Here is a 23,846-nt window from a genome sequence, read left to right as displayed (position 1 = left end):
AACAAAACACACACATATGGCTGGACCCCAGCGTCAGCGGGGGCGCGGGGCGCCTGGGGCGGGAGCAGCTGCTCGGTCAGTGCGAGCCCACCGCCTGGCGCTGCCCGTCTCAGTAGTGCGGTTCGGGGGCTGGAGGGTCCTGGAGATGCTTCTCGGAGCGGCCGCCGGGCGTCCAGGCCGGGCGCGCTCAGGGCGCGTGGGGAGCCCCTGCCCCACTTCACCCTCACCCACTGCTTTAGGAAGGACCTCGCAGCACCTACTCAACCCAAGATCCAAAATTCAAGTCATAAAAATAATACAAGTAAACTAAGGAGGGAAGGACCCATTGGGCCTGCCGCTGGCCAGGGCCGTGGCTTTCTCCACCGCCGGCTCCCTGGGTGTCCTCGGCCTGTCTGCGCGGTGCCCGCCGTTGGGCGGTGGCGCGAGGTGGGCGGCCGGCAGCGCCGGCGCGGCTGTCTGGGAGTGGGGGGCAGGACTTGCTCCCTGGGGCGGATGCTTCGCGGTGACGTCGGCCTGTCCTGCGCGCCTGTGGCCTCTCAGGCCTCCTGGGGGACCACTTCCATGAGCTTCTGGCAGAGGACGGTGGTGGCAACTGGGGAGAGGAGAGGCAGTTGGCGCAGGCCCCGGAGACCACGCCTGGTGGCCCCCGCAGCCCCTCCTCCCACCCAGCACCACTGTGCCTTCCGGAACCTTCAGAAAAGCCGGGGGCTGGCCGGCTCGTGAAGCCTCCTGGCTGCACGTTTAAAACCCGCGCTTGCGCGCAGCATGAGCCGCACCGGAGGCCCCGTGGACCCTTTCCTGGGGGCGCCTGCCGCTCTGGCGTCACGCAGAGGACCAGTGCTGTGTGCGGCCCGTGACCGCGCGTGACCCCACAGGCCGGCCGGGGAATCCGGTTCACAGTGGGGTGCGCAGCCCAGCCCGGCCCCGCCCGGCGGCACGCACAGGACTTAACAGCCCCACCCGACCCCGGCCTGGGGGGGCTGCACAGGACTGCACGGCAGGGGGCGACTCATGCCCCCAAACCCACGTCCACCCAGGGCCTCCAAATGTGGAGGGGGGGCCTCTGCAGACGTCATCGGGTGGGGGTGGGGGACCACGGGAAGGCAGGGGTGGGGCGGAGGACGCAGCCACCAACGAGGGACACTGGGGACCGCCGGGCCCCAGCGCGCACATGGGCAACCATCCCGGCCGGGTACTTGCCGCAGGGGGCCCCGGGAGAGAGGGCACCTCACGGGGACCCCCGAGTCCCCGCCGCAGGCAGGGGGTCAGGGCGGGGCACCTGGAGCGTCCCTGCCCTGCTGCTGCCCGGGACGGGCCCCCGGGGTGAGGCGTCCCTGGAGCCTGCCCTGGGCCTGGCGTGGACCCCGGGCCCCGGGACGTGACGTCCAGCTGCGCGGGGGCAGGGCGGGGGGCGGACACTCACAGATGCTCTGGAGCAGCCACTTGGGCTTGTTCCTCCACCAGACGCCGACGAAGTACACGGGGAGGCCACTGAGGACGATGGCGAAGCCGATGCCACACTCGAGCGGCGTCATCCAGAAGGACACGGCGATGAGGAAGAGGCAGGCGAGTGTGAAGAACACCGGCAGCACGAAGTGCACCTGCGGGCGGGCGGGCGGCGGTCAGGCGCTGCGTGGCCCCCACGGGCCACCCCTCACCAAGGCCGCCCTCGGCGGGACGCTGGCCCGCTCAGCTGCCCCCGCCGGCGTCCAGCCTCACGGCCCCGGGGGCCTGCAGCCCCAGGCCCGCCGCGCAGTGCACGTGCCACGTGGCCCTGGGCTGCGCAGCATGGCGGCACTGCTGGCGAAGCCCCTCCGTCCTCCCACATGTGGCCCTGCTCCCTCTACCCCAGCGCTGGCTGGAATCCCCCCGCCAGCCGGCGCCCCGCCGTGCCAGGCCAGGGAGGAGCGGGCTCCGGGGCGGCCGCGGGTTCTGGGGAGGCTTGGCCCGCGCGGGGCCCGGGCGCCGCTCACCTTGATGGGCCGCTCCAGCTCCGGCTTCTTGTAGCGCAGCCACATCATTCCGATGATGGCCAGCGCCACGCACAGCCAGTTGAAGAAGCTGAAGAAGTTGATGACGGAGAAGATGTCGTTGGAGAAAGCGTAGAGCAGGGTCATGAGGCACTGCGCAGAGAGAGCCGGGCGGGTGAGGGGTGGGTGCGGGGGGCGCCCCGTGGCGCCCGCGAGCGCCCGTCGGAAGGGAGAAGCCTGGCAAGCGCCTGAGGCCTGAGAGCCGGGCAGGCGCGGTCTCGGGGCCGGACGCCGCACTTGGGCCACGCGCTCGGGCCCTTCCACAGCCGGCCCTGGGAGGAAGGCGGTCGTAGCCAGGCTGGTGGAGGGCGGCAGCGGCGAGCGGGTACGCCCCGCGCTGGCTCCCCGAGGGGCTGCTGCGCCCCCCGCCCCACCCCTGGGAGCCCCGTGGTCTGAGCCGCCCGCTGACCGTCCCCGAGGGGCAGGCCCTGCTTACCGTGAACACGAGGGAGGGCAGGGGCGTCAGCAGGCGCGGGTGGATCATGGACAACACCGAGGGCAGGTGGCCCTCCCGGGAGCCCACGAAGAAGAGCCTGTGGGCGGAGCGCGGCAGTGGTCAGCCAGGGCCCGGCCACGGGGCTCCGGCTCAGGCCGCTGCTCACCCCCCTTGCAGGGAGCTCCAGGACAGCCCCCAGCTGCCGCCTCACGGGGCGGGGGGCGAGGGGCTGCTGGCCGTCCCCCCAGTGTCCTGCCGGGGCTCCCAGAGGGCCGCACGCACGCGGGGTGCTCACCTGGAGGACGTGAAGAGGGAGCCGTTGACCGAGCCGAAGCAGGACAGGCCCACGAAGATGGGGATGACCCAGGACATGACCCCCAGGTGCTGCAGCCCGAAGTCCTGGGGGACACGGTGCAGGTGAGCCCTTTGCCCAGCTGGCCGCCCTGCCCGGCCCCGGGCCCCTGCCCCCAGCCCCCATGCATCCCCGTGCCCAGTGAGCAGGGCCCTGTGCTGACCGCCCCCGGCCCACACCAGCACACAGTAAGACCTTTGGCCTCTGCCCTGCCCCCGGTGCAGCACACAGTAGGTACTAGGACACGGGCAGAGCCTGACCCTAAGTCCCGGGGCTCTGGGGTGCCCTCGCCCACTCAGAAGGGTGGTGGGGGGCTGCTGGCTCACCAGTGTTCCAGCACTTTCTAGTCCCCGCAGCGGCCCACCCACTGGGGCTCTGGGGGGGGGGGCTGGGCCCCAGGGGCACGCTCAGGACAGCCCGCCTGGTCCCCTGCCCTTGAGGCTGGCCCCTGGAAGGTCTTTGAGGGCCCGTTTCCACGGGGGCTCCCGCCTCGCGGACCCCCTGCCCACGTGGGGGCTGGCTGGCGTCCAGCGGCCAGAGGGTGGACGCTGCTGCAGGTCCCTGGCGGCTCGGGCTGGGCGTGCCGTCCCCGGCCCTCTGCTGCACTCGCCTTGCTGGGTCTTCACTCCTGCTCCCATGAGGACTTGGGGTCCCCTTCGCCCTCCCCCCAGCTCCCCACAATGGGCTCAGCGGGCCCCGCCTGGAGGGGCCCCATGCCGGCGAAGCACCCGGGCACTTGAAGTGACCACGCCCGGCTCACGCGGGGCCAGCACCAAGCCGCTCCGGCCTGGGCTCGGGCACCGGGATGCTGCAGCCCCTCGTGGCGTGAACGCGCAGCCACGAGCGTGCGCAGCCGCAGCTGAGAACCCCAGCGCACGCTGTCGGTTGGCCTGGCAACTGATTCCGGCAGCTACTGATTATGGCCAGGGCGGCGCCTCCCGGAGACCCCAGGCGGGCCGAGCAGGCGCCTTACCACGGCCACGGCCTCCGAGGCCAGCATCTGCTCGGGGGACAGCGTGGTGAAGTAGGCGAGGTTTGTCAGCACGTACACCAGCGTGACGATGGGCAGGGAGATGATGATGGCCAGGGGCAGGTTTCTGGAAGGCGCGGGAGGGACGTGGAGTCGGCATGCGGCCCGGGACAGGGGCGTTCCCGAGACGCGCCTCCTGGGAGACCCAACAAGGCCTCCGCTGGCACGCACGCCCTCGGCGGGGGGCCAGACACAGCGAGGCGGGAGCTCTGCTCCACGTCCCTCCTCCAGCTGGTGCCTCTCCGGAAACATCTCTGAGCAGCCACGAGGGCACCGCGGGGGCAGGGCTCAGCGCCGTGGCCGCCACCCCCAGCCGTCCCTGGAGCCTCGCAGACGGACCTGGCCTGCGTCCTGCTGGGGTGGCGCGGCCCAGGGCTGACCTGCGCTCCTGGATCCCCCTGGCTTGACGAGCCCTTGGCCCGGGGGTCGCCGCCTGCGCCCCCGGTGGGTCCCCGTGGGGCGCGGCCCTTGGCAAGCTGGTGTTGCTCCTGCACATGCCCAGGGGAGGAGAGCTGGGGCGTCCCTGGCGTGCCGACGATTCCGGGGGACTCGGGAGGAGGGTGCACGGCACACCCGCACCCTGTGGTCGCTGCCGCCGGCCAGGGCCCAGCGCCACCCTCCCCCGACGCTCCTGGGAGCGCAGGACTGGGCCTAGACCGAGTGACCCACGGACCTCGCTCCTCTCGTGCACTCACGAACAGCAACGCCCCCGCGTGTGCACGCACCTGTAGGGGTTTATCATCTCTTCTGTGACAAAATTCAAGTAGTTCCTGTAACGTAAAGAGCAGGGTTTAGCTACAACTTGCTTCCGCAATCGCCTCCTCACCCAGGGCCCTTGTCATCAGCTTGAGGGGCAGGGACTGGGTTTCTGCCCTGGGGCAAAGGGAGTCCCGCTGGCACACAGGAAAACCCAGCAGGAACGCCGGTGCCACCTGCGCAGGGCAGCCTGCGCCTCCTTCCTCCTGTAGGGGCAGCTACTACTGCCCCCGAGGTGGAGGCATAGCCCTGGCAGGGCCGTGCCTGCCCCTTTCCCTCTCTCTGTCCTTTTGGACCTGCTGGGTATGCGGCTCTGACTCTGGTGCGTTGGCTCCCAGATCTCCTGGGGCTAAAGGCTAAGGGGGAAGAAACTCAGAGGTGGTAACGGGGCCCCTGGGCAGTTCTGCTCACCCGGGTGGACCTGAACTCAGGCGGGTTTGGGAGGCAATTCAGGACGTGGTTAATGGAGTGTCCGCTCTGAAGTTCTGCTCCCCCGCCCGTGCAGGCCCGAGGCGGCCCTCTCCGCCGCCCGCCCTGCCGCATCTGCCCCCACTGCATGCCACAGCAGCAGTTTCCCATGCCCCTGTGCTCTCGTCTGCACTGTTCAGCCTGGCTGGAGGGCAGGGGCCGCACGGCTGGGGGCCCGGGGCGGTCGTGTGGGAGAGCCACGGGCTCCCGGCACCCCCTCTGCAGCTGGAGCAGGCTGGAACCGCCGGGCCCGGCTTAGGAAGTTGTCCATCAGCGAGGGGGAGGATGCGCCTGCAGGCCCACCTGCCCGGGGCCGAGACACGCAGCTCTGAAGAGCGCCCAGGGCGGCTCGGGGCCCCTCGGAGCTCCGGGGCGCACGCCTGCTGCTGGCTGTACTTCCCCTTTTCAAGGTGCGTGTGTGCGTTTATTTTCCCGCACGCTCTCTCAACCCGGCCATGGGTGCACAAGAGGGCCGGGATTCCCGGGACTTCAGGGCCCTGTTTCCCACGGCCGAGGGACCAGGCATTCCGGAACCTACCATCCGCCGTAGGCGAAGAGGCCGCTGTACAACGCCAGCACGATGTTCCCCACCTCCAGCTTCGTGCCTTTGAACGAGGATCTGGGATCCAGATTTAACACGTCACCTGGCAAAGACCCAAGGGGCAGAATGGAGCGCGGGGTCAGAGGGCGCTGCCCAGGTCAGGCCACACTTCCAGAAGCTCCCGGAGCCAAACGCCTCGACAAGCACCACTGCGGGGGCGAGCGCTCTCCGGGCAACAAGTTAAACACACCTGCCAGCTGCTGGGCCCCAAGGCCCCCTGGGCGCGTTCTGGCAGGAGCGCACAGGTGAGCACGTGCCCTGTGACGGGACACAGCCCCCCGAGAGGCCCCAGGCCACGTCCCCACAGCTGGGGTCGGGGAGAGGTGCGCCAGCTGCTGAGGCAGCCTCCGCCCATGGGCTGAGCGCCAGCCCACCCACCCATTCTCGCCTGAACAGCAAGGGCCGCGCAGCCCTCGTTCTCGGGGCCCCGAGCAGGATCCCACGGGCGTCTGCGCTGGTGGGAGGACCTGGCGGCCGGCTCGGGGCCACGGCTGGCTCCTGCCTGGGCCGCACGTCGGGGGGGGGGGGCTGCCAGCCTGTCGCCAGAGACCCCTCGCAGGCCCGACGCGGCGATGCGCCCTGGCACTGCACTGGGGAGCCGGGGCTGCTGCGCATGGCTTTCCTGCTGGGTCGTCACACGCAGGGAACGCCCTGGAAGGTGCTGGGGGCCGAATGGCCAGGACGCCCTGTACACTGCTGCTGGGTGCCACAGCCGCCCGCCCTGGCGGAGCATGGAGAGCCCAGCACGCCGTCCTGCCCGGGAGCGAGTGCAAGGCGAGGGGCTGCCCTGGACCCGAGGGGTCGGGGGAGCGGGCGAGGCTCAGTCCCCTTCTCTGCTGACGGAGTGGGCAGCCGTGGAGGGGCCGTCCTGAGCCCGGGGACAGCCCCAACTCAGGAAGGGGGGGACATGGGCTTCCGGGGTGCAGTCCCGCTGGTGGGCGGCTCCCTTCCACCTGCAGCGTGCTCCGAGCGCGGGAGCCTCTGTCCTCCACGAGGGGAAACTGAGGACGGGGCCAGTGGATGGTCACAAAATGACCCACAGAGGAAGGACAACGGACAGGACGGGCTGACCCCCAGTCACCACCACCCACGCCTGCTCCATTCCGGACCGCGAGCCTCCCGAGCAGGCGCAGCCCGTCTCTGGTGGCCCTGGACCTCACAGGGTCCCATGAGGGGCGGGCACAGGCCACGGAAGAGCCCGGGTCTCCCGAGAGCCGGAAGCAGCCGCGCAGGGGCCGTTCCTGAAGCAGGGCCATGGCGGGGCCGTGGGCTGCCCTTTGCCGGGGGCTCGGGGTCAGCCGGGGTGCAGCCCTTAGCCTCCCGCAGCGTCCGTCCCAGCGGCAGCTCCCCGGGCATAACCCGCCCCGAGTGAAACACCGCGCAAAAGGGGAGTTTTTACGGAAACCCTGTCGTCTGCGCCGCTGTCCGCTCTGCCCGGCCACTGCTCCAGGGAAGGGCCATGCATTCCCTTGGCAGGGCTGTGGCCCCAGCAAGTCACGGCGGCCTCGCCGTCCCGCGCGGCTGGGGACCCAGGTGCAGAGGGGGCTACAGGACGAGCAGGGCCGCCAGTGCGTGGCCCGAGGCCCTGCCCGCGTCCGCCGCCACAGGTCCCAGGGCTCTGCCGCTGCGGGGAGCTGCCCAGGTCCCGTGGCTGGACTCAAAGCCGACGCCGGCCTCCCGGCCCACGCGCTCTCAGCCCCGGGCTCGCTCCGCATGCCAAGGTCAGGCAGAGCAGAAGTCCAGGGGGCCCGGGGGAGGTGAGAGAGACGCAGGGGCGTGGGCTGAGCTGGTCCAGGCACGGCCAGGGCACAGAGGCCATCGGCGGGGGCGGGCGGGGTGCCCAAAGGGAACGAGGCCGGCGACGGGGGAGGAGGCGGTCAGCGTTTAAACAATGCGCCCTCCACCAGCGCAGGCATTCGGCCGCCGCAAACCAGAACGAGCTCCGGAAAGACAAAAAGGCTCAGGAATGCGCAGGCCGACCGTGCCCCCACGTCTGGAGAGGAGTGACCCGGGGGGACGCTTTCAACTGCAAGCAGGTTCATAACCATGGCATGTACTCCAGGGGAACAAAGCGCTCTGCTGTCCCAACTGAAATTTGTTTTCACAAAGAAATCCACTCCCCCGCTCCGGATTCCTGCCTTTTATCTCCTCGTTCCACCCAGCAAACACCGCTGCGGGCAGCTCGGCCCCAACGACGTGGTGGGAGTGGGCGGCAGCCCCCCGCTTGCTCTGTGCCCGGCTGTGCCATGGAAGTCGGGACCCCCCAGGGGCCCTCAAGGCTGCGCTGCCCAGGGGGGTGGGCCCTGCACCCTCGCCTCCTGCACACCCCGGCTTGCTGCGCCCTCCCTGCGGGGACACGGCGCCGGCCAACTCCCTCATCTACCGCGGCCCGGTCCTGCGTGGAGCGCAGCTCGGGGTGCCCACCTGACCAAGAGGAGGCGACACTCGTGTACCCCGGGCACGTGGAGCCACCAGGGTCACACGCCAGCCCCTCATGCCCCCGGCCTGCCACACCCCACTCCCGGAGGGCTCTCGCTGGGCCGACTGCAGCCGGTGGAGAGCTCTGAGCCCCCAGTGACCACGACGCATGCGCCTTCTGCGGCTGCCGCAGGCTGTGTGGGGGGAGGTGGGGGCAAGAGCTGCACCCATGTGACCCACCATGGGGCTGCGTCCCGCATGAGGGGCGAGGGAGACCCGGCAAGGATGGGGGCAGCCGCCCACCCGCTCACGTGCTTCCCCAGGGGAGGGGGCTGCAGGTCCAGCCCCAGGAGCGGGCAGGGGCCAGCCTGGGGTGGCGGGGTGCTCCGACGCCCTTGAGAGCCCGGCCTGCTTCCTGCCCTCCCTGGGTGCGTGCGCAGACGTGACTCACCAACGGCGGTCCCAACGCCGTGTCCTCCGTCCCCAGAGGAGACTCGAGGCTGCGCAGGCCAAGCGTCCTGGGCGTGGCCGGCGTGGGACCCCCGACGAGCCCACGGTGCTGGGGTGGCAGGCACGGTGGTCCCGGCGGGCGCGAGGGGTGCGCGAGGCACTTACCCCTCCCGATCTGGATGAAGCCCAGCAGGATGATGAGCGCGAGCGCCAGCAGCTTGGCGGCGGCGAAGGCGTCCTGGACGCGGGTGGCGGCCTTCACGCTGTAGCAGTTGACGGCGGTGAGCAGCACTGGGGAGAGACCGGAGCGCGTGAGCCACCGCCGGCGGGCCCCCGGGGCCAGGCGCACGCCCCCCAGCTCCTCCTGTGGTTTCTCATTTTGTGACTTGTTTTGATAAACCTGACAGCTCTCCAAGGCCAAGGTCAAAGGCTGAAAACACCAAAGGCTGTTATTTTCTCACGCGGGTGCACTCCTTGCGCGTGGGGCTCCCCTATGCAGGGGACACCCCTGCGTGGCACGGCACTCCCTGCGCGCATCAGCACTGCGCATGGGCCAGCTCCACACGGGTCAAGGAGGCCCGAGGTTTGAACCACGGACCTCCCATGTGGTAGACGGACGCCCTAAGTTGAGCCACATCCACTTCCCACCAAACGTTCTTGATTTCAAGAGCTGCCAACCCCAGGTCCTCGCTGGGTGCGCAAAAAGGACTTCTTTTTTAACAAGTGTTAAGGACTCGCCCCCGGTCGGCCTCCCCTCTCCCCCACCCCACGGTCGCCCCAGCACTTTCGAGGCCTCTGAGGAAAGCCCGCCCACTGGAGGCTTGGGCTGATGCGGAAGCCTGCTGCTTCCAGGCTGCGCGCACTCGTCTTTTTGCATGCGCTCGACGGCTTGGCATAACTCATCACGTTCAAGCACAGCGTTCTCAAACTTTTTACAGGCAGAAACCCTTCTTCAAAGGTCATTTCCCTGGAACCCAAGCAGGAGCAGGCGGGTGACGGAGCCCCCCGGCCTGAGTCTGCCTGGCTAGTCCATCGACAAGCGCGGCAGTGGTTTTCATGGCCAGAAACCGGCCACGGGGGCCTGGGGACGAGCGTCGTGGCCACCCGCAAGGAAGCCTCCAGCCTGAGGTGACGCCCCAGCGCCCGCAGTGGTCAAGACAGTGCACACGCCACCACCGCTCCAACACCCCCAAACGGAACCTGCGCTCAGCGTCCACAGACGCTGAACGTCCAGGGCACAGGGGCGGGGAGCCCGGCCTCCAGGACCACCGGCGCTCGCTGGTGCCTGGGGCTGGGGGCAGTGACAGCCGGCAGGTCCCGAGGCCGAGGTGCAGCGGCCGCTCTGGGCTGATGCCCCTGACTCCGGAACACACCGGGCCCCGGAAGTGAAGGCCAAGGCCTGCCGCGGCTGCAGGCTCGAGGCCGCAGGACAGAGAGGCCCCGCCCCACACCCTTATTTCGGGACGAGAACTGACACGTGGCAAGGTTCCCGGGTCGCTGGCTGGAGAGCGGGCGGGTGGCGGCCTGCGTCCTGCGCGGGCTCCTCTCTACACACTTCCAAAGGAAACAACCTTAACACACGAACCCGCTCCTGCGGGCTCCGCGCTCCCTCAGCCTTGGACGCGTGCCGCCGCCGGCCCCACCGCCTGGTTTTATCTGCTCCACGACGCGTCAGCCCCACAGCTGACGAGCGGCCGAGCTTCTCTGAGCCTCAGTTTCCCCACCTGGGAGGCCAGTGGGGCCCGGGCGGCCCTCCTCTCTGTGCCCTGGGGAGTTGGGTGGGCGGCTGGTGCCGACTTCGCAGGGTGCTGGGGTGCCACGGCGTGGGGGGTGTCGCTCCACCCTCCACCTGCTCCTTCTCCCTAAGGACCCGAGTCGAGGGCCCGTGATGACGCCCCAGGCCTGCTCCCCCCGCGGGGGCCGCTGCGTCCACGTCCAGCTCGCGACGTGGGCGCAGGCTTCTCGGGGGGAGGCGCCGAGGCCTTTTTGCGGCGAGGCCACGTCTCGAGTCGGCTCGCAGGGCAGGGCCCCGGGTGTGAGGGCAGCCGGTCCTTGTCGACGGACGTGCAGGCATCCACGGCCCTCCCGACTGGGTGCAGAGGCCACGGGGCCAGGCTGCACCTCCTCAGGCACTGTGAGCGCCGGCTGTATGCTCAGGCACAGCGAGCGCCTGCTGTATGCTCATGTCTTGCTCACCCCTCGCTGTGCCCGTGAATGGCAGCCCCCGGCCTAGAGAAGCAGGGGTGCTGGGCCGCGCAGGGCTGCCCCTAAAGCCCGCGTCTCGCCAACCTCGGAGCCATCGCCACGTACTCAGGAGGTGGTGGCCGGTCCCAGGGCGCCCCCAGTGCTCAGCCATCCCCCTAAGCCCCCCGCTCTGCGTGAAAACACTTGCGGGTTTCCGGGGACAGGCAGCTTGCACTGGAAACCACCTGTTCCCAGGGCATAAGGGCAGCACTGGGCGTGACAGGGACAGGCTGCACCAGATGGGCGGGTGCGTGCAAGTGTGTGAGAGCATGTGTGTGCATGAGTGTGTGCGCACACACCACTGGGAGAAGAGGGGGAGGGGAGGGGAAAGGGGGAGAGGGGGAGGAGAAACGGGGAAAGGGGGAGAGGCGGGAGGGAGGGATGGAGGAGTGGGAGGGGGAGGGGGATAGAGGAGGGGGCGGGAAGGCCGGGTGGGGGGCGTGCTCTGCCTCTCTGCATCCCCCTCTGCTTCCGTCCCCACCAGGCCAGCACAGTTACTGACCCGGGAGCCGAGTGGGTCCCCTAAACCCAGGGCTTGGGCGGTCAGGGCCCTCCTGGTGGCGCCCCAAAAGCCCACACATCCTCGGGGGGTGATGTGGATCTCCTGCCCGCTCCACTCACGGCCCCCCGCCCCAGCTTTCCTTCCCTTTTCCTGGCCACCCTTCCCACGCCAGCACCTCTGGGACCTGGGGGGGGGGCAGCAGGAGGTGCTGAGCCGCAGGCCCCGGGACCCCTTGGGGACCGATGACGGGCCCCGCTCGGCGCAGGGGGAGCAGGCCCAGGGCTGACGAGACCACGGGCGGGGAGGCAGGGCTGTGCTTCTGGAAAGGGCCGGCGCCTGGCTCGGAGGCCTGCTCACAGCCCACTCCCCAACCCGGGCCTGCCCCATACAGGACAGTGACCTTGACAGAGGCCACAAAATAGAGCACAGGGGCAGTGACCCCCACAGTGGGGGGTCGGCAGGGGCCTGGGGGCTCCAGGAAGCGAGGGGCCACAGGGGGCCACCCCTCCACTGGCGGGGCCTGCAGTGGCCTCCGTGACGTGGCGACACTGGCCTCTAGCCTCCCATCCTGCCCCCTCAGCGGCCCTGTAACAAGAAGCCACCGAAGGCCAGCGCCACCACTTCCCATCCCCCGCGCCCAGCCCTCGGGCGGCGCGCGGTGCTTCCTCCTGTCCCAGCCAGGCCCGTCCCCTCCCACGGGCGGGCGACGCTCGTTTCCCAACATGCCCAGAGGAGGTGCGATTGGGAAATGCAGCAGCCGCTGCCCACTGGAGCGGGCAGGAAACGTGCAGAGCGGCTTTGCGTCGCCTTGGGGCTCCTGTGGGGCAAGCACCCCAGAGCGGCCTCCCCAGGGTGCCGCAGCTCCAAGAAATGGCCTGGGACCGCCGCCCTGCAGCCAGGCCCCTCTTCACAGCAGCTTCACCACCCATCTGCGCCCCCTCTCTGCCCGCTCACCAGGAACCCCTCAGGGCTCAACGGCAGGGAGGGCAGGCGCAGGGCGCAAGGGCTTATCTGCAGGGCCAGGTGGAGGGCCAGCAGGAGGCACCCAAGATAAGGAGCAACCCCCGCCCCCCGAGATAAGGAGCCCCGGCTCCGCCCGCGTGAATCCGCAATTCCTCCAGGGCTGTGGTTGTGCCAGCAGAGAGCACACAGGAGAGGAAGTCCAGGGCACCGCTGGCACCGAGGCCCTCCCACCAGTGCCACCAGACGCCCCCGGGCCTGGGGCTGCCCTCGCAGGCCCCGCGCACCCGCCCAAGCGCGCCGCCCCAGCAGGCAGGCGAGAGGCCAGGGGCCCCGCGGCCAGCCTACCAGCGCCCCTGGCCGCAGTGGGTGACCGGCTCCCACACACCCTCCCTGCCGCCACGCAGTCCGAGGCCCGGTGCTGGCCCACGCAGGCCTCCTCCTGCCCTCTGACCTCCTTCCAACTGCCACAGGCCGTGGGGGCGTGGAGGCCAGGGAGACGGAGCTCCACGGCCAAGCCACCACAGCACTGAGCAGGCCAGGCCAGGCCAGGGGGCATGGGCGTGCCCAGTGCCGGCCCCCACGCCAGCCGCGCCCCAGGGGGCGCGAACCCCAGCCCCACAATTGAGTGCACTCCTGGACACGACCCCCACCCGCGCTCCTCAACTGGGTGCCGACAAGCCCGTGGGAGGCGGTCCCTCCCAGCAGAACTCAGGAAAGGGCTGCTGCCGGGACCCCGGGGGGTTTCCGCTGGCAGGGTCCGAGGCTGGGGGCCTGCGGGTGGGGGAGAGCGCAGGACCTGTGGGCACGGCGGGTGGGGTGTCTGAGCAAGATCAGGAGTATATGGGCACAGGTGGCTTCTCCGAGGTCCCGCGGGCAGCGGCACCAGAAGTTCCACGCTTGCGGCGGTGGGACGGCACGGCTCCCTGGTCCCGAGTGGCTGACGGGGCTCCAGAGATGGGAGCACCTGCGGGAGGACAGCGGGTGGCCACAGGGTGCCCAGAGCTGGGGCAGCAGCCTGGGCGCCGGGCGGGCCCAGAGCCAGGTCTCCAGGGAGACAGAGGGCTCCCTAGGGGCTCCCTTTAGGACCACTGCCCCGCTGGAGGACATGCTCGGGGCACTCTCGTGACGCAGGCCAGACTTGACGCACATGTCCTCACCCCTGGGCGGCTGCCAGCCTCACAGGGGACACATGCTGTGTCCCCACGCCTTATGACCAACGGGGTCCAGCAGGCAGGCACCCAAACTACCCCTGCCTCAGTTTCCTCAATGTAACTGCGGGTGCCGACGGCAGCTAGTTCACAGGCTGCGACAGGAGGACAAGCTAAAACCTGGGTGAGGCCCTGTGGGGCCCAGGGAGAGCCTGGCGCCCAGAGGGGTCGGGACCCAGCAGAAAGGGCTGCGCTGGCGTCCGGTGCCCGGCTCCCTGGGAGGCTCGGGGCCCAAGAACCGTCCTGGAGGGTCTCAGCCCCCAGCCCCACAACTCAGTGAGTCTGCTGGGGTGGCTGGCGGCGCTGTCCAGTCGGTCCGGAAGCGGATTCGGCTCTAGTGTGCTGAGCTCGCCCTGGGGCCTCAGGAGTCCCCCGGGGGCCCTGCCTCCCTCACGGGTCCCACCTGGCCAGGCGGCAGGGGTCCAGGACCCCACAGGGACACAGGCCCCGCCGGCCAGCCTGGGTGGAGGTGTGGGCGCAGTCTGAGGCGTCAGGCAGCTGCGATGGCGGAAGCGAGAGGCCTTCTCTGGCCTCCCTGGAGACCTCCGCCGGCCAGGGAGTACATGGTCCGGCCAAGGATCCTTGGCCTGCAGCCCCTCTGCCCTCCAGCGTGGGCGAGGCGCCGAGTGCCACGGCTCACGCTACTTCTGGCCCCGCCCTGAGCCCCCCGTGGACGTGAGGGAATGGGAGCTCCTGCTGTGGCCTGTCTCCTCCCGGGTCCTCTTCACTCTCTGTCCCTTCTGCTGGCGAGAGCGCTTGGGGCTGGCCAAGGCACACCAGGCGCGCTAACCGCGGCGTCCAAGGGGGATCGCCGACGCCCCAACAGGGCTGGGAGCCCCACCCATTTTAGACGTGGAGGCTGCGGCACAGAGGGCCCGGTGGAACCCTCCCCGCCGTCCGCCCACCTCCACCATCAGGGTCGGCTCGGGTCCAGTCTGCAGACAAGCGGCAGTGAGACCCCCACCCCCACCCGTTCAGGGGGGTGAGCGGCCCGTGCCCGGGGGCGCTGGGGGGCCCCGCCAGAGCCCCCAGAGAAGGCAGGCGTGCTTCCAGGTTCCCCACGTCCACCCGACAGAGGGGACAGGCAGCGAGCAGGGTGGCAGCCGCCGTCAGCACCCGGCAGGCCGCAGCCCAGGCGCCTCCCGATAAGAGCGGTGGCCGCCCCAGGCCCCAGGCCCGTTTCCTCGGCCCAGACGTGAGTCCTTCAGGCCCTTCCCACAGCCTCTCTGTAGGCAAAGGGCTGTTTCCCGAACGTGAGGGTGGCCGCTGTGGACGACGCCCCGGGCCGGGCCCTTCCACGTGACCCCGAGTCCCCGGGAAGACGTGGCTGTGCCTGTTTCACGGGGGGACACTGTGGTCAGTGAGGCCAGAATAACAGCCCGAGACCAGATCCCAGACCAGGAGGAGGGTTCCAGGCTACTCAAAGGTCCCACTTTTAACTAACAGCAGTGTCACTGGCTTTACCAAATCAGAACTCCCCCGAGCGTGGAAACTGGTTCGGCCTCTCTGGAAAGTGCTTTGGCTATCAAATGAGAGTCCACACACCCTTTGCTCCAGCAGCTCCCTGCAGGGTACACAGCCCATGGCAAGTTCTAGAACTTCCACAGCTGCCCATCTGCCGGCACCTGGATGGGGCAGTGGTACTCACTGCAATGCTGTTGGAAAGAGCAAGGTGACATTCCCACTCCCACCACAGCCATGGGGGCCATGTACCCTAAAAAGCACAGGCTCTGTTAATTGCCACAAGGTCATTTTAGGCTTAAAAAAGAGGGAGGTAGAGAACAATTCGTACATCATGACCCATTCAGGGGTAACAAAATAAGCAGACTGCATTTGGAGGCCGCGCTCGCCCTGCCGGGGGTGAAAGCGGGCTGGGGGCGCGGGGGGACGGAGTGTCCACCACGGGCCACCAGCACGGCTGACCTGGGCGAGCCTGCACGGCTTGCGCTTTTGAATGCTGTGGGCATGTATTATGGGTTTTCTTAATTAGAAAATCCCTACCCTAAAATCTCCCTCCCGGTGGCCAAAGCAGCAGTCCCCACAGCACCCTGAGAAGGCGGCAGGCAAGCACCCGCGCTCTTTCCCTGTGCTTCATCTCTGCTGTCACGCACTGGGCTGGGACGTCAAGCAGCCACGGAGACGGGCCACTGCGTTCTCGTCACGGAGCTGACCAGTCATCTCTTTCCGAGCGTTCCCTTCCTTCCTCCCCCAGGCTCATCCTACAAACTCAGTGTGGTGCCAGGCAAAGGCAGATCTACGGGACCCGCACTTCTGCCCACCGGAAGGCGCCCACTCACCAAGATACCCCAAGGGCTCTTCCTAAAACCCCCCAAACCATGAACCCAGCGGCCCTGGCCGTGCGCCAGCCCCTGAAGCCGGGCAGGTCTTGGGAGAACACGGCAGTCTAGTCTGGGGTGGGCGGGCCCCTCCAATCTCTCACTCTTCAGAGGCTGGCCGAGAGCCCCCCAAAAGCACATGGCACTTGGTCTAAGTAAATTTTTTCTCAAGTCCCCAGGAGAAAACTGCAAAAAGTACCGAGGGGCCCTGCCCTGGAGGACCCTCCCGGTGGACGCAAACCCAGGGGCGAGGACCCCGGCCCACACCCCCTTAACCACGAGCGCGCGCTCCCGGGGGTCGGCTCGTTCAGGGGTTCCGCGTGGTGGCCAATACCGGCGCGCGATTGCATCACTCTTACTATGATCGCATGCCGTCACCCGCCTCTGCTCTGCGGCCGGGAGTTCACCAACGAATGAATGAAAACGGAAAAAAAAAAAAAGGAACCGCGGTTTCCGCCTGCGCCTCCAGCGAGCGAGCGCCGGGAGCGCCGGGGGCCGCGTGCTCGTGGTTGAGGGGGTGTGGGCGCCGGGCAGGGGGCTCCACGCCCGGGGTGGGGGGTCTGCGGGGCGCGCCCCGGGGGGCTCTGGGCAGGGATCCCCGCCGCCTGGGCGCGCGCGGCGCACGTGGGGGCCCCGTACTCACGCACGCAGAGGCAGGCCACGAGCTTGGTGGCGGTTTCGGGCACCGGGCAGGTGGGGAAGAGCGGCTTGAGCAGGTAGGTGGCGAAGACGAGCGCCACGATGTACTGCGAGGAGGGCCGGATGATGAGCAGCTCGACCCAGAGCTTGAGGAAGGCGGGCAGCGGCCCGTAGACCTCCAGCACGTAGGCGTAGTCGCCGCCCGACTTGGAGATGGTGGTGCCCAGCTCGGCGTAGCAGAGCGCGCCCACGATGGACAGCACGCCGCACACGGCCCACACCACCAGCGCCATGCCCGGCGAGCCCGCCTCCCGGAGCACGCCGGTGGGCGTCACGAAGATGCCCGAGCCGATGATGGTGCCCACGATGATGGCCACGCCGTTGAGCAGCGTGATGGAGCGCTGCAGGCTGACGCCCGCCTCGCCCGCCTCGCCCGCCTCGCCCGCGCGCCGCGCCGCCAGCATCCGCTCCCGCGCCCGCCGCTCCTCCTCCTCGGCCGCCGGCCCCGCCGACGCGCGCCGCTTCGAGGCCGCGCCCGCCATGTCGCCGCGCTGGGGGCTGGGACGCGGCGCGGCTGCGCGGGAGCCCAGGAGCGGCAGCGGGCCCGAGCCGTGCGTCAGCGGCGCGCGGCGCTTTATGGAGGCCTGGCCGGGCCCCGCCCCCCGAGGCCCCGCCCCCACCGCGTCCCGCCGGGCCCCGCCCCCGAGGCCCCGCCCCCACCGGGCCCCGCCCCCGCCCGCGTCCCGCCTGGCCCCGCCCCCCGCCTGGCCCCGCCCCCGCGTCCCGCCAGGCTCCGCCCCCGGCGCATGTGAAGCGCCCGCGCCACGCGGTGCTGGCGAGCGCCGGGCCGGGATTGCGGGGCACGCTCTCGCAGTGCCGAGTCCCCCCCAGCCCCTTCTCCCGGGGTGACCCCGCCGCCCGCGCGGGCGGTGCGGGCGCGCCAGGTCGGGGGGCAAAGCAGGACAAGGGACCTGGGGTAGGGGTTCCGGGAGGCCCCCAAACCCCGCGGAGAGCATCGCCCGCAGCCCTGGCTTTCCCGGCGCCTGGAGAGCGTGAGGCGACCAGGGCGCCCCCTCCCCGCGGGAGCCGCCGGTGCAGGCGGAGACCGCGTGGAGCGGCGCTCTGGGTCCTGCGGCCGTGGCGCCTAGGGATGCGCGGCCCCGGAGCTGGGAGACAGGGTAGGACCAGGCGAGGGGGGGGGGGGGCTCGGAGACCCCCGTTTTGTCTGGGGCTCCTTACCTGTAAGGTCGCTCTGCGGAAGCCCCGGCCTGGGAAAGCAGGCGTGTGGGTTGTTCTCCGGGAGGGGCGCCCGCCGTGCTCTGAGTCGCAGGCTTGGGGGAGCCCCGTGGCAGTTCCTTCTGGGGAGAGGGCCAGCGTCCTAGGTCAGGGCACCTGGACGCAGGAAGGGCCCACAGGAAGGGAGGGACCGGGGCATGGGGGAGGTCAGGCTGGGAGGCCCCCTCAGCTCAAGTTCACTTGGCCTCTGTCCCGACAGTCAGGAGGATCTCATTAATACAGACCCGTGGGGTGAAGGGGGCATGGGTCGGCAGGGCAAAGGTGACCGGGTCGGAAGGCCTGACGAGGCGGACGGAGGCGGCGCCCCTCGTTCCTGGGCCTCCCCGCTGCGCGTCCAGCCTGCCCTCGGGGTGGTCAGCAGGGTGTGCGGAGCCTGGCCGCGCTGGGCCTTCCTCAGCCCCTCGCCCGGCCGCGAGGCGCTGGCCTGTCCCGCTCCAGAACGTCGGGGCACCCAGAAGCGGGGCTAGCTCCGGGGCTTGGGGGACTGGAGCCCGCGCTGCTCCTGTCCTTCCCACGCGCTGACCAGGGAACGCTTGCTGGGCGCCAGGCCCCACGGGCAGCGTCACCCACGGGGGGCGGCAACGGGCGTGGCAGAGCTGAGACTTGTCTGACCAGCGTGTGGTCCCGTGACCCCCAAACTCCTAGCGCGCTGGCAGTCCGGCCCCGGGGTGTCTCTAGCTCGGGCTCTGGGGCTCCCACTTCTTAGGACACCGGGCAAGGTGCCCCCCGTCCAGCCAGGGCCACACTGGGGGCAGGGGGGGCGGCTTTTTGGGGGCAGCTCGGGGAGCAGTGTCGAGCGGGACGCGCAGAACCAGGGCCCCAGCAGGCCGAGGGGGCGGCTGGGCAGGTGCACGTGGGTGCCCCCAGGGCAGCATCTCGAGCTGGGAACTGGGTGAAACGGCAGAGGAACAGTGCGTGCCGGGGAGGCCTGGGGCGGCCGGCGGAGCTCTTGGAGCCACTTGGCGAGGGGCACCCCAGAGGCCGTCCTGACAGCCCGGAGGGGTGACAGTGCCCTCAGGACCCCAGGAGGGCCATGGAGCCCCCTCCAAGGTTTGCAAGAATTCGCGGGTCACAAGACGGTGACCAATGCCCTGTGACCTAAATTGAAGGAAGGCAGCCTCGGGCCAAAACCCGCCGAGCCACCTACAGGCCCCGAGGCAGCCCCCGCCCCTGGCCCTCTCCCAGAACGGCTTGTGGCGCAGAGGGCTGGCGCCCTGCGGCACCCACCCCTCTGCATTCCAAGACCTCTGCACCCACTTCCCTGTGCTGGGCCCAGGCTGGACTCAGTTTCTCCCTGTTGCTTTGCTGCAGGAAGCCTCACCCCCACCCCCGGGGGCGGCTGAAGTCTCTTCAGACCCCGCCATGCCCAGGTGGGGGTCTCTCTTAGAGCCCCTCCCTCGGGGGAGCTTCCCAGGAAACCTCCTGCCCGTAGCCGTCAGCCCCGCGGCCCGGGGCGCCCGCCCGTCGCTGCCACCGCCGCTGTGGACAGTGTCCTGGATTGCACAGCGTTTGCTTTGGTTTGTGCATCTGACTTCCCTGACGCTCGTGGGATCGGGTCCCCGAGTCCTAAATCGGGGTCCCGTAAGTCCAGGCCCAGAATCTTGGCGGAGGCCGCCACCTAGTGGTGGCGCCGCCCGGGCGCGGTCTGGTTCTCACGCAGGCTGAGCGCTGCCGGGTGCGGGGCTCTGGTCTGTGCCGGGGAGGTAGTGAAAGCGTGTTGTTTATTCTCACAGGGGCAGGCGGGCAGGCGAGGGGCTGCTTGGGGACTCCTTCGGAAAGGCCAACAGCGCGTCGTCCCCTTCGAGTGGTCCCTCCGCTCCGCCTGTCCCCGAGGAGAGGTGGCCACGGGCGGGTCTTGGCTCTTGGCTGTTTATTACGCTCCAGATGGAGAAGGGCCACGTCAGGAGGGAGCGGACGCCAGTGAGTCTGCGTGCTCGGACCCGGTGTGCCCCGCGGGCACTGAAATCACACGTGAAGGCCTTGGGGCCACGCGTGTGCTCATGAGGCGCTGGCGAGCGAAACCCCGGGCTCCGGCCCTCCCTGGCCCGTGGCGGGGGCTCCTGGGTGCCCGGGCTGAGATGGGGCACGGGGCCCTGAGGCGGGCGAGCGGGGCGCAGCTGGGCCCTCCCCTTGCCAAGAAGGGCTTTCCCGGCAACAGGGCAGCTCTGCCTGCCTCACCCCCGGGCAGTCAGAGCCCCTTTTAGGGTACCCCTTTCCCCCCGTGCAGGGCGGGTCTTGGGTGGGGAGAGTGTGCCCGGGGCAAGTGGCCTGGGCCCTGAGCAGACCCAGGAGTTGCTGAGTGACCTTTTCTGCCCCCTGCTTCCAACCTCCCTTCTGTTGCCTCCAGACCATCACCGTTTCCAACTTCTCGGTGACAAGATGAGCTGACGACAGAGACAGACTCACAGGGTGGACAGGGAGGCAGGCTTCTGAGCTCCCTCTGATCCTGCCTCCTGGGCGAGGGCCCTGGCAAAGCCATCCCCCCGCCTCGTCTCACCCTCTGTGAAATGGGCCAGAGGTGCCACAGCTGGGCTGGTGGGGGCCTCAGCCACATGCGGGCGGGTGCGTGGGCACGTGGATTCACGAAGGCACAAGGACGGTGTCCACCTGCAAGGGGACTCCGTGAATGGCTGCTACGAACGGCGCTGGCGCAGACGCTGCTTTCTCTTCTGCTCGTGGAGCCACTCGCCTTCTCCTGCGGTTCTGAGGCCACCTGTGAGTGGCTGGAAAGTGGGTGAAGCGCACATGGGGTCACAGCCGGTGCCCCAGGTAGGGGTCAGGCAGCCTTCTCCAGAGAATCCGCACCGACAGGGACCCCACGTTGAGCTGGAATGAGATAGCGTAAGGAACGGGCCAGACCGTGGGAGCTGGCGGCCAGCGGGTGGGAGATTTTAGGATGTGAGGGTGTTGTCTTGAGCCCACAGCCTGTGGGGAGGCCGGTGGGCTGGGGGCGTGCCGAGGGCGTGGTGTGGAGCGGAATTTCTCCTTTCTGGAAGCCCCGGTTCGTTGCTCTTAAGGCCCCACGTTAGCCAGGGCCTTCCAGTGGGGGGTGAGGCTAATCCCGTCGACAGAACGCCCCCACGGCCACGTCCAAGCCATGTTCGTCCCCACAGTTGGGCCCATTGCCCAGCCCAGTTGACACGTCATCACCCAGCATGGGGTGACGCACGTTTTTTCTATTTCTCTCTTGTTTCTAAACTTCCTACCATGCGCGTATTCTCCTTTCGTATTGTTATTCTTTTCATAAATCTCTGAAGTTGAAGGAACGTTTTGCCCCCGAGCACTGGCGCTGCCTCCCGGCTGTGCCACCTCCTCCGAGCCGACCCGCATCTGCTCCGGCACGCGGCCCCGGCGCGCTTCCCTGGGGAGGACAGAGCGCTTCCCGGCAAGCCGCCCCAGCTCCTTGGGCTCACCCGGGACTCGTGTCCAGGGAGGGACAAGCTGGATGTTTCGGCCTTGGGGAAGGCCAGCTGAGAGCGAGTTGGAAGGCCCCAGCGACCTCTCACCACCAGGAACGGGCTCGACGTCGCTCACAAACGTTACGAGCAGATCGTGTTACTCTCCTTGGAGCACGTCCTCGCAGGCCTCTCGTTTCTGCCGTCATGGAGACTCACAGGGCACGCGTCTTGATGCCTGCGCGCCTCTGCCCTCGGGGTTTGATGGCGCCGGCGGCTCCCGGCTCCTGAGCTGGCCACGGGGGTGCTGTCCTGCCCAGACCCCCGCGCGTGTTTAAATGTGCGCAGGGGAGCGGACGTGGTTCGAGTAGTTGGGGGCCCGCTTTCCCCATGGGAGGTCCCAGGTTCAGTCCCCCGTGCCTCCTAAAAATACCAAGCAAAACAAACGAAATAACCAACTCGGGGACGCTGATGTGGCTCAGTGGTTGAGCACCAGCTTCCTACATATGAGGTCCCGGGTTTAACCTCCGGCCCTGATACCTCCAAAGAATGCATATATATACATATATACATATATATATGTACGTATAAAAGGGAACAGAGGTGACTCAAGCATTTGGGGACCTGCCTCCCAAATGGGAGGTCTCAGATTCAGTTCCCAGGGCCTCCTAAAGAAGATGAGCAAGAGAGCAAGCTGATATGACGGGCTGGTGCAATGAGCTGGTGCAACAAGCTGGTGCAACGAGGAGATACAATGAGAGACACAGCAAGCCGGGAGTGGATGTGGCTCGAGGGATTGGGCACCTCCCTCCTACATGGGAAGTCTGTGTTCAATTCCCGTTGCCTCCTAAAAGAAGACAGGTAGACACAGAAAGCACACATTGAACAGCACAGCAGACGGCGCAAATGAGGCAGGGGGAGAAATAAATAAATAAATCTTAAAAAAAAAACGTGTGCAGAGGGCCAGCGGCCTGGGCTGTTCAAGGAAGCTCTCCAGCTTGACCGCGCATCAGTCTCAGGGTCTCTTTCCTCACCTGTGCAGTGGGGGCAAGTCATGTTATTCCTTCCTAGAGCTGCTCGAGGCTTAAATGAGGGAAGATGGACACAGCATGCCAGAGCACCAGGTTAGAGCTGGTAGCTGGTTAGCCTCTCTAACTGGGTCAAGTAGCTGGTTAGGCTCTCTAAATGGGTTAAGTAGCTGGTTACCCTCTAACTGGGATAAGTAGCTGGTAAATCTCTCTAACTGGGTTAAGTAGCTGGTTAACCTCCCTAACTGGGTCAAGTAGCTGGTTATCCTCTCTAACTGGGTTAAGTAGCTGGTAAATCTCTCTAACTGGGTTAAGTAGCTGGTTAACCTCCCTAACTGGGTCAAGTAGCTGGTTATCCTCTCTAACTGGGTTAAGTAGCTGGTTAGGCTCTTTAACCAGGTTAAGTTGCCAGTTAGCCTCTCTAACTGGGTTAAGTAGCTGGTTAACCTCTCTAACCGGGTTAAGTTGCTAGTTTGCCTCTCTAACTGGGTTAAGTAGCTGGCTAACCTCTCTAACCAGGTTAAGTAGCTGGTTAGACTCTCTAACCGGGTTAAGCAGCTGGTTAGCCCCTCTGACTGGGTTAGCAGGCGTTCGCTGGTCTGTCTCACGCGCCGGGGCGGCGAGGCAGCGGGAAGGGGGAGGGAGGAGGGAAGGGCTGTGTCTCCCGCTCGCCACCTGCGACCCCTCGCGGCTCGAGGGATGCCATTGTAGCCGCTCAGCAAAGCAGGGACGCCCGGGCGCTCACAGCGGCCGCGCTCTTCTTTTGATCTCCTTCTTTCCTTGGGGAAGGAACAAAGGCTGGCCAAGCCCCTGACCCACTGAGGCCCCTGGGCTCGCAGCGCCCCTGCCGTCCTCGTCCTCGGCGAGGGGAGAGTGTCGTGTTCTTTGAACACAGCGGCTGCCCTTTGTTCTTTGGGAGGTACGTTTTGAAAAGCCGTGCGTTTATTATGCTCCGCTGTTAGGTTTCCTGTCTGCAGGCTTGAAAGGTGGGACTGCCCAAGCAAGATCAGAAACTCGCTCCAGTTCCCAGCAGACCCGTGCGTGCACGGTGACCTCAGCCCGCTGTGCTTGGCCCGGCCTCAGCACGCCCGAGGTCACGGAAGCTGCGCAGCAGTCGCGCAGCGCGGCCTGGAGAAACGCAGCCCCGCTTTGCAGCCCCTGCGCCGTGGCCTCCGCCGGGGGGCTCCGTCCAGACCTGTCCTCCCAAACCAGCCCGACCAGCCCGTGGCTTCTCCCGGCGGAAGAGAACTTCAGCCCAGTGGCTCGTGCCAGCTCTGTCGTGGCGTAATCCCCGCTTCTCGTGCGGGAGAGCCAGGTGGCGTGGCTTGGCAGGGGCCCTTTTAGCTTCCGCTCAGCCTCAGCCATTCCACCCCATTTCCCGAGGGTTGTAACAGGAGCTGTAAGTCCAGGTGACACCCGCAGCTGGCGGTCACAGCGCTCATCTTCGCACGGGGGCTTGACTGCGTTTTCAGAACACGCTTGGCCTGTTTCCAGGCTCTGGGCCCGGACGGCCGCTTTGAAGCGCCGTTCCCGCCGGGGGCTTCGCGCCACCCTGACCCCTGTTGACGGTCACGGAAAGGGGCCTCCGCTGGTGGGAAGACGCCGGGGGGCGTAGCGGGGAACAGGGCTCCAAGGCAAGGCCGTCCGTCGAGGGACGCGCATGTCCACATGACAGGGTGAGAGCCGGCAGGGAA

The 23,846-nt window shown here is 68.1% G+C and overlaps 1 protein-coding gene across 1 annotated transcript; it reads right to left on the bottom strand.

The window, feature by feature from the left end:
• On the bottom strand, positions 1-16,990 carry SLC7A5 (solute carrier family 7 member 5). Its single transcript, XM_058279602.2, has 10 exons — positions 16,438-16,990; positions 8,707-8,832; positions 5,611-5,716; positions 4,574-4,618; positions 3,792-3,915; positions 2,762-2,865; positions 2,467-2,563; positions 1,974-2,123; positions 1,424-1,601; positions 1-592 (listed from the first exon to the last, which is right to left on the bottom strand). The coding sequence occupies exons 1-10, from the start codon at positions 16,973-16,975 to the stop codon at positions 537-539; spliced, it is 1,524 nt and encodes a 507-aa protein (XP_058135585.1). The 5' UTR covers positions 16,976-16,990; the 3' UTR covers positions 1-536.
• Between the last annotated feature and the right edge of the window lie 6,856 nt (positions 16,991-23,846).

This window comes from Dasypus novemcinctus, chromosome 18, assembly GCF_030445035.2.
Source record: "Dasypus novemcinctus isolate mDasNov1 chromosome 18, mDasNov1.1.hap2, whole genome shotgun sequence".
Classification (NCBI taxonomy): Eukaryota; Metazoa; Chordata; class Mammalia; order Cingulata; family Dasypodidae; genus Dasypus; species Dasypus novemcinctus.
This window is presented reverse-complemented; position numbering and strand designations above follow the sequence as displayed.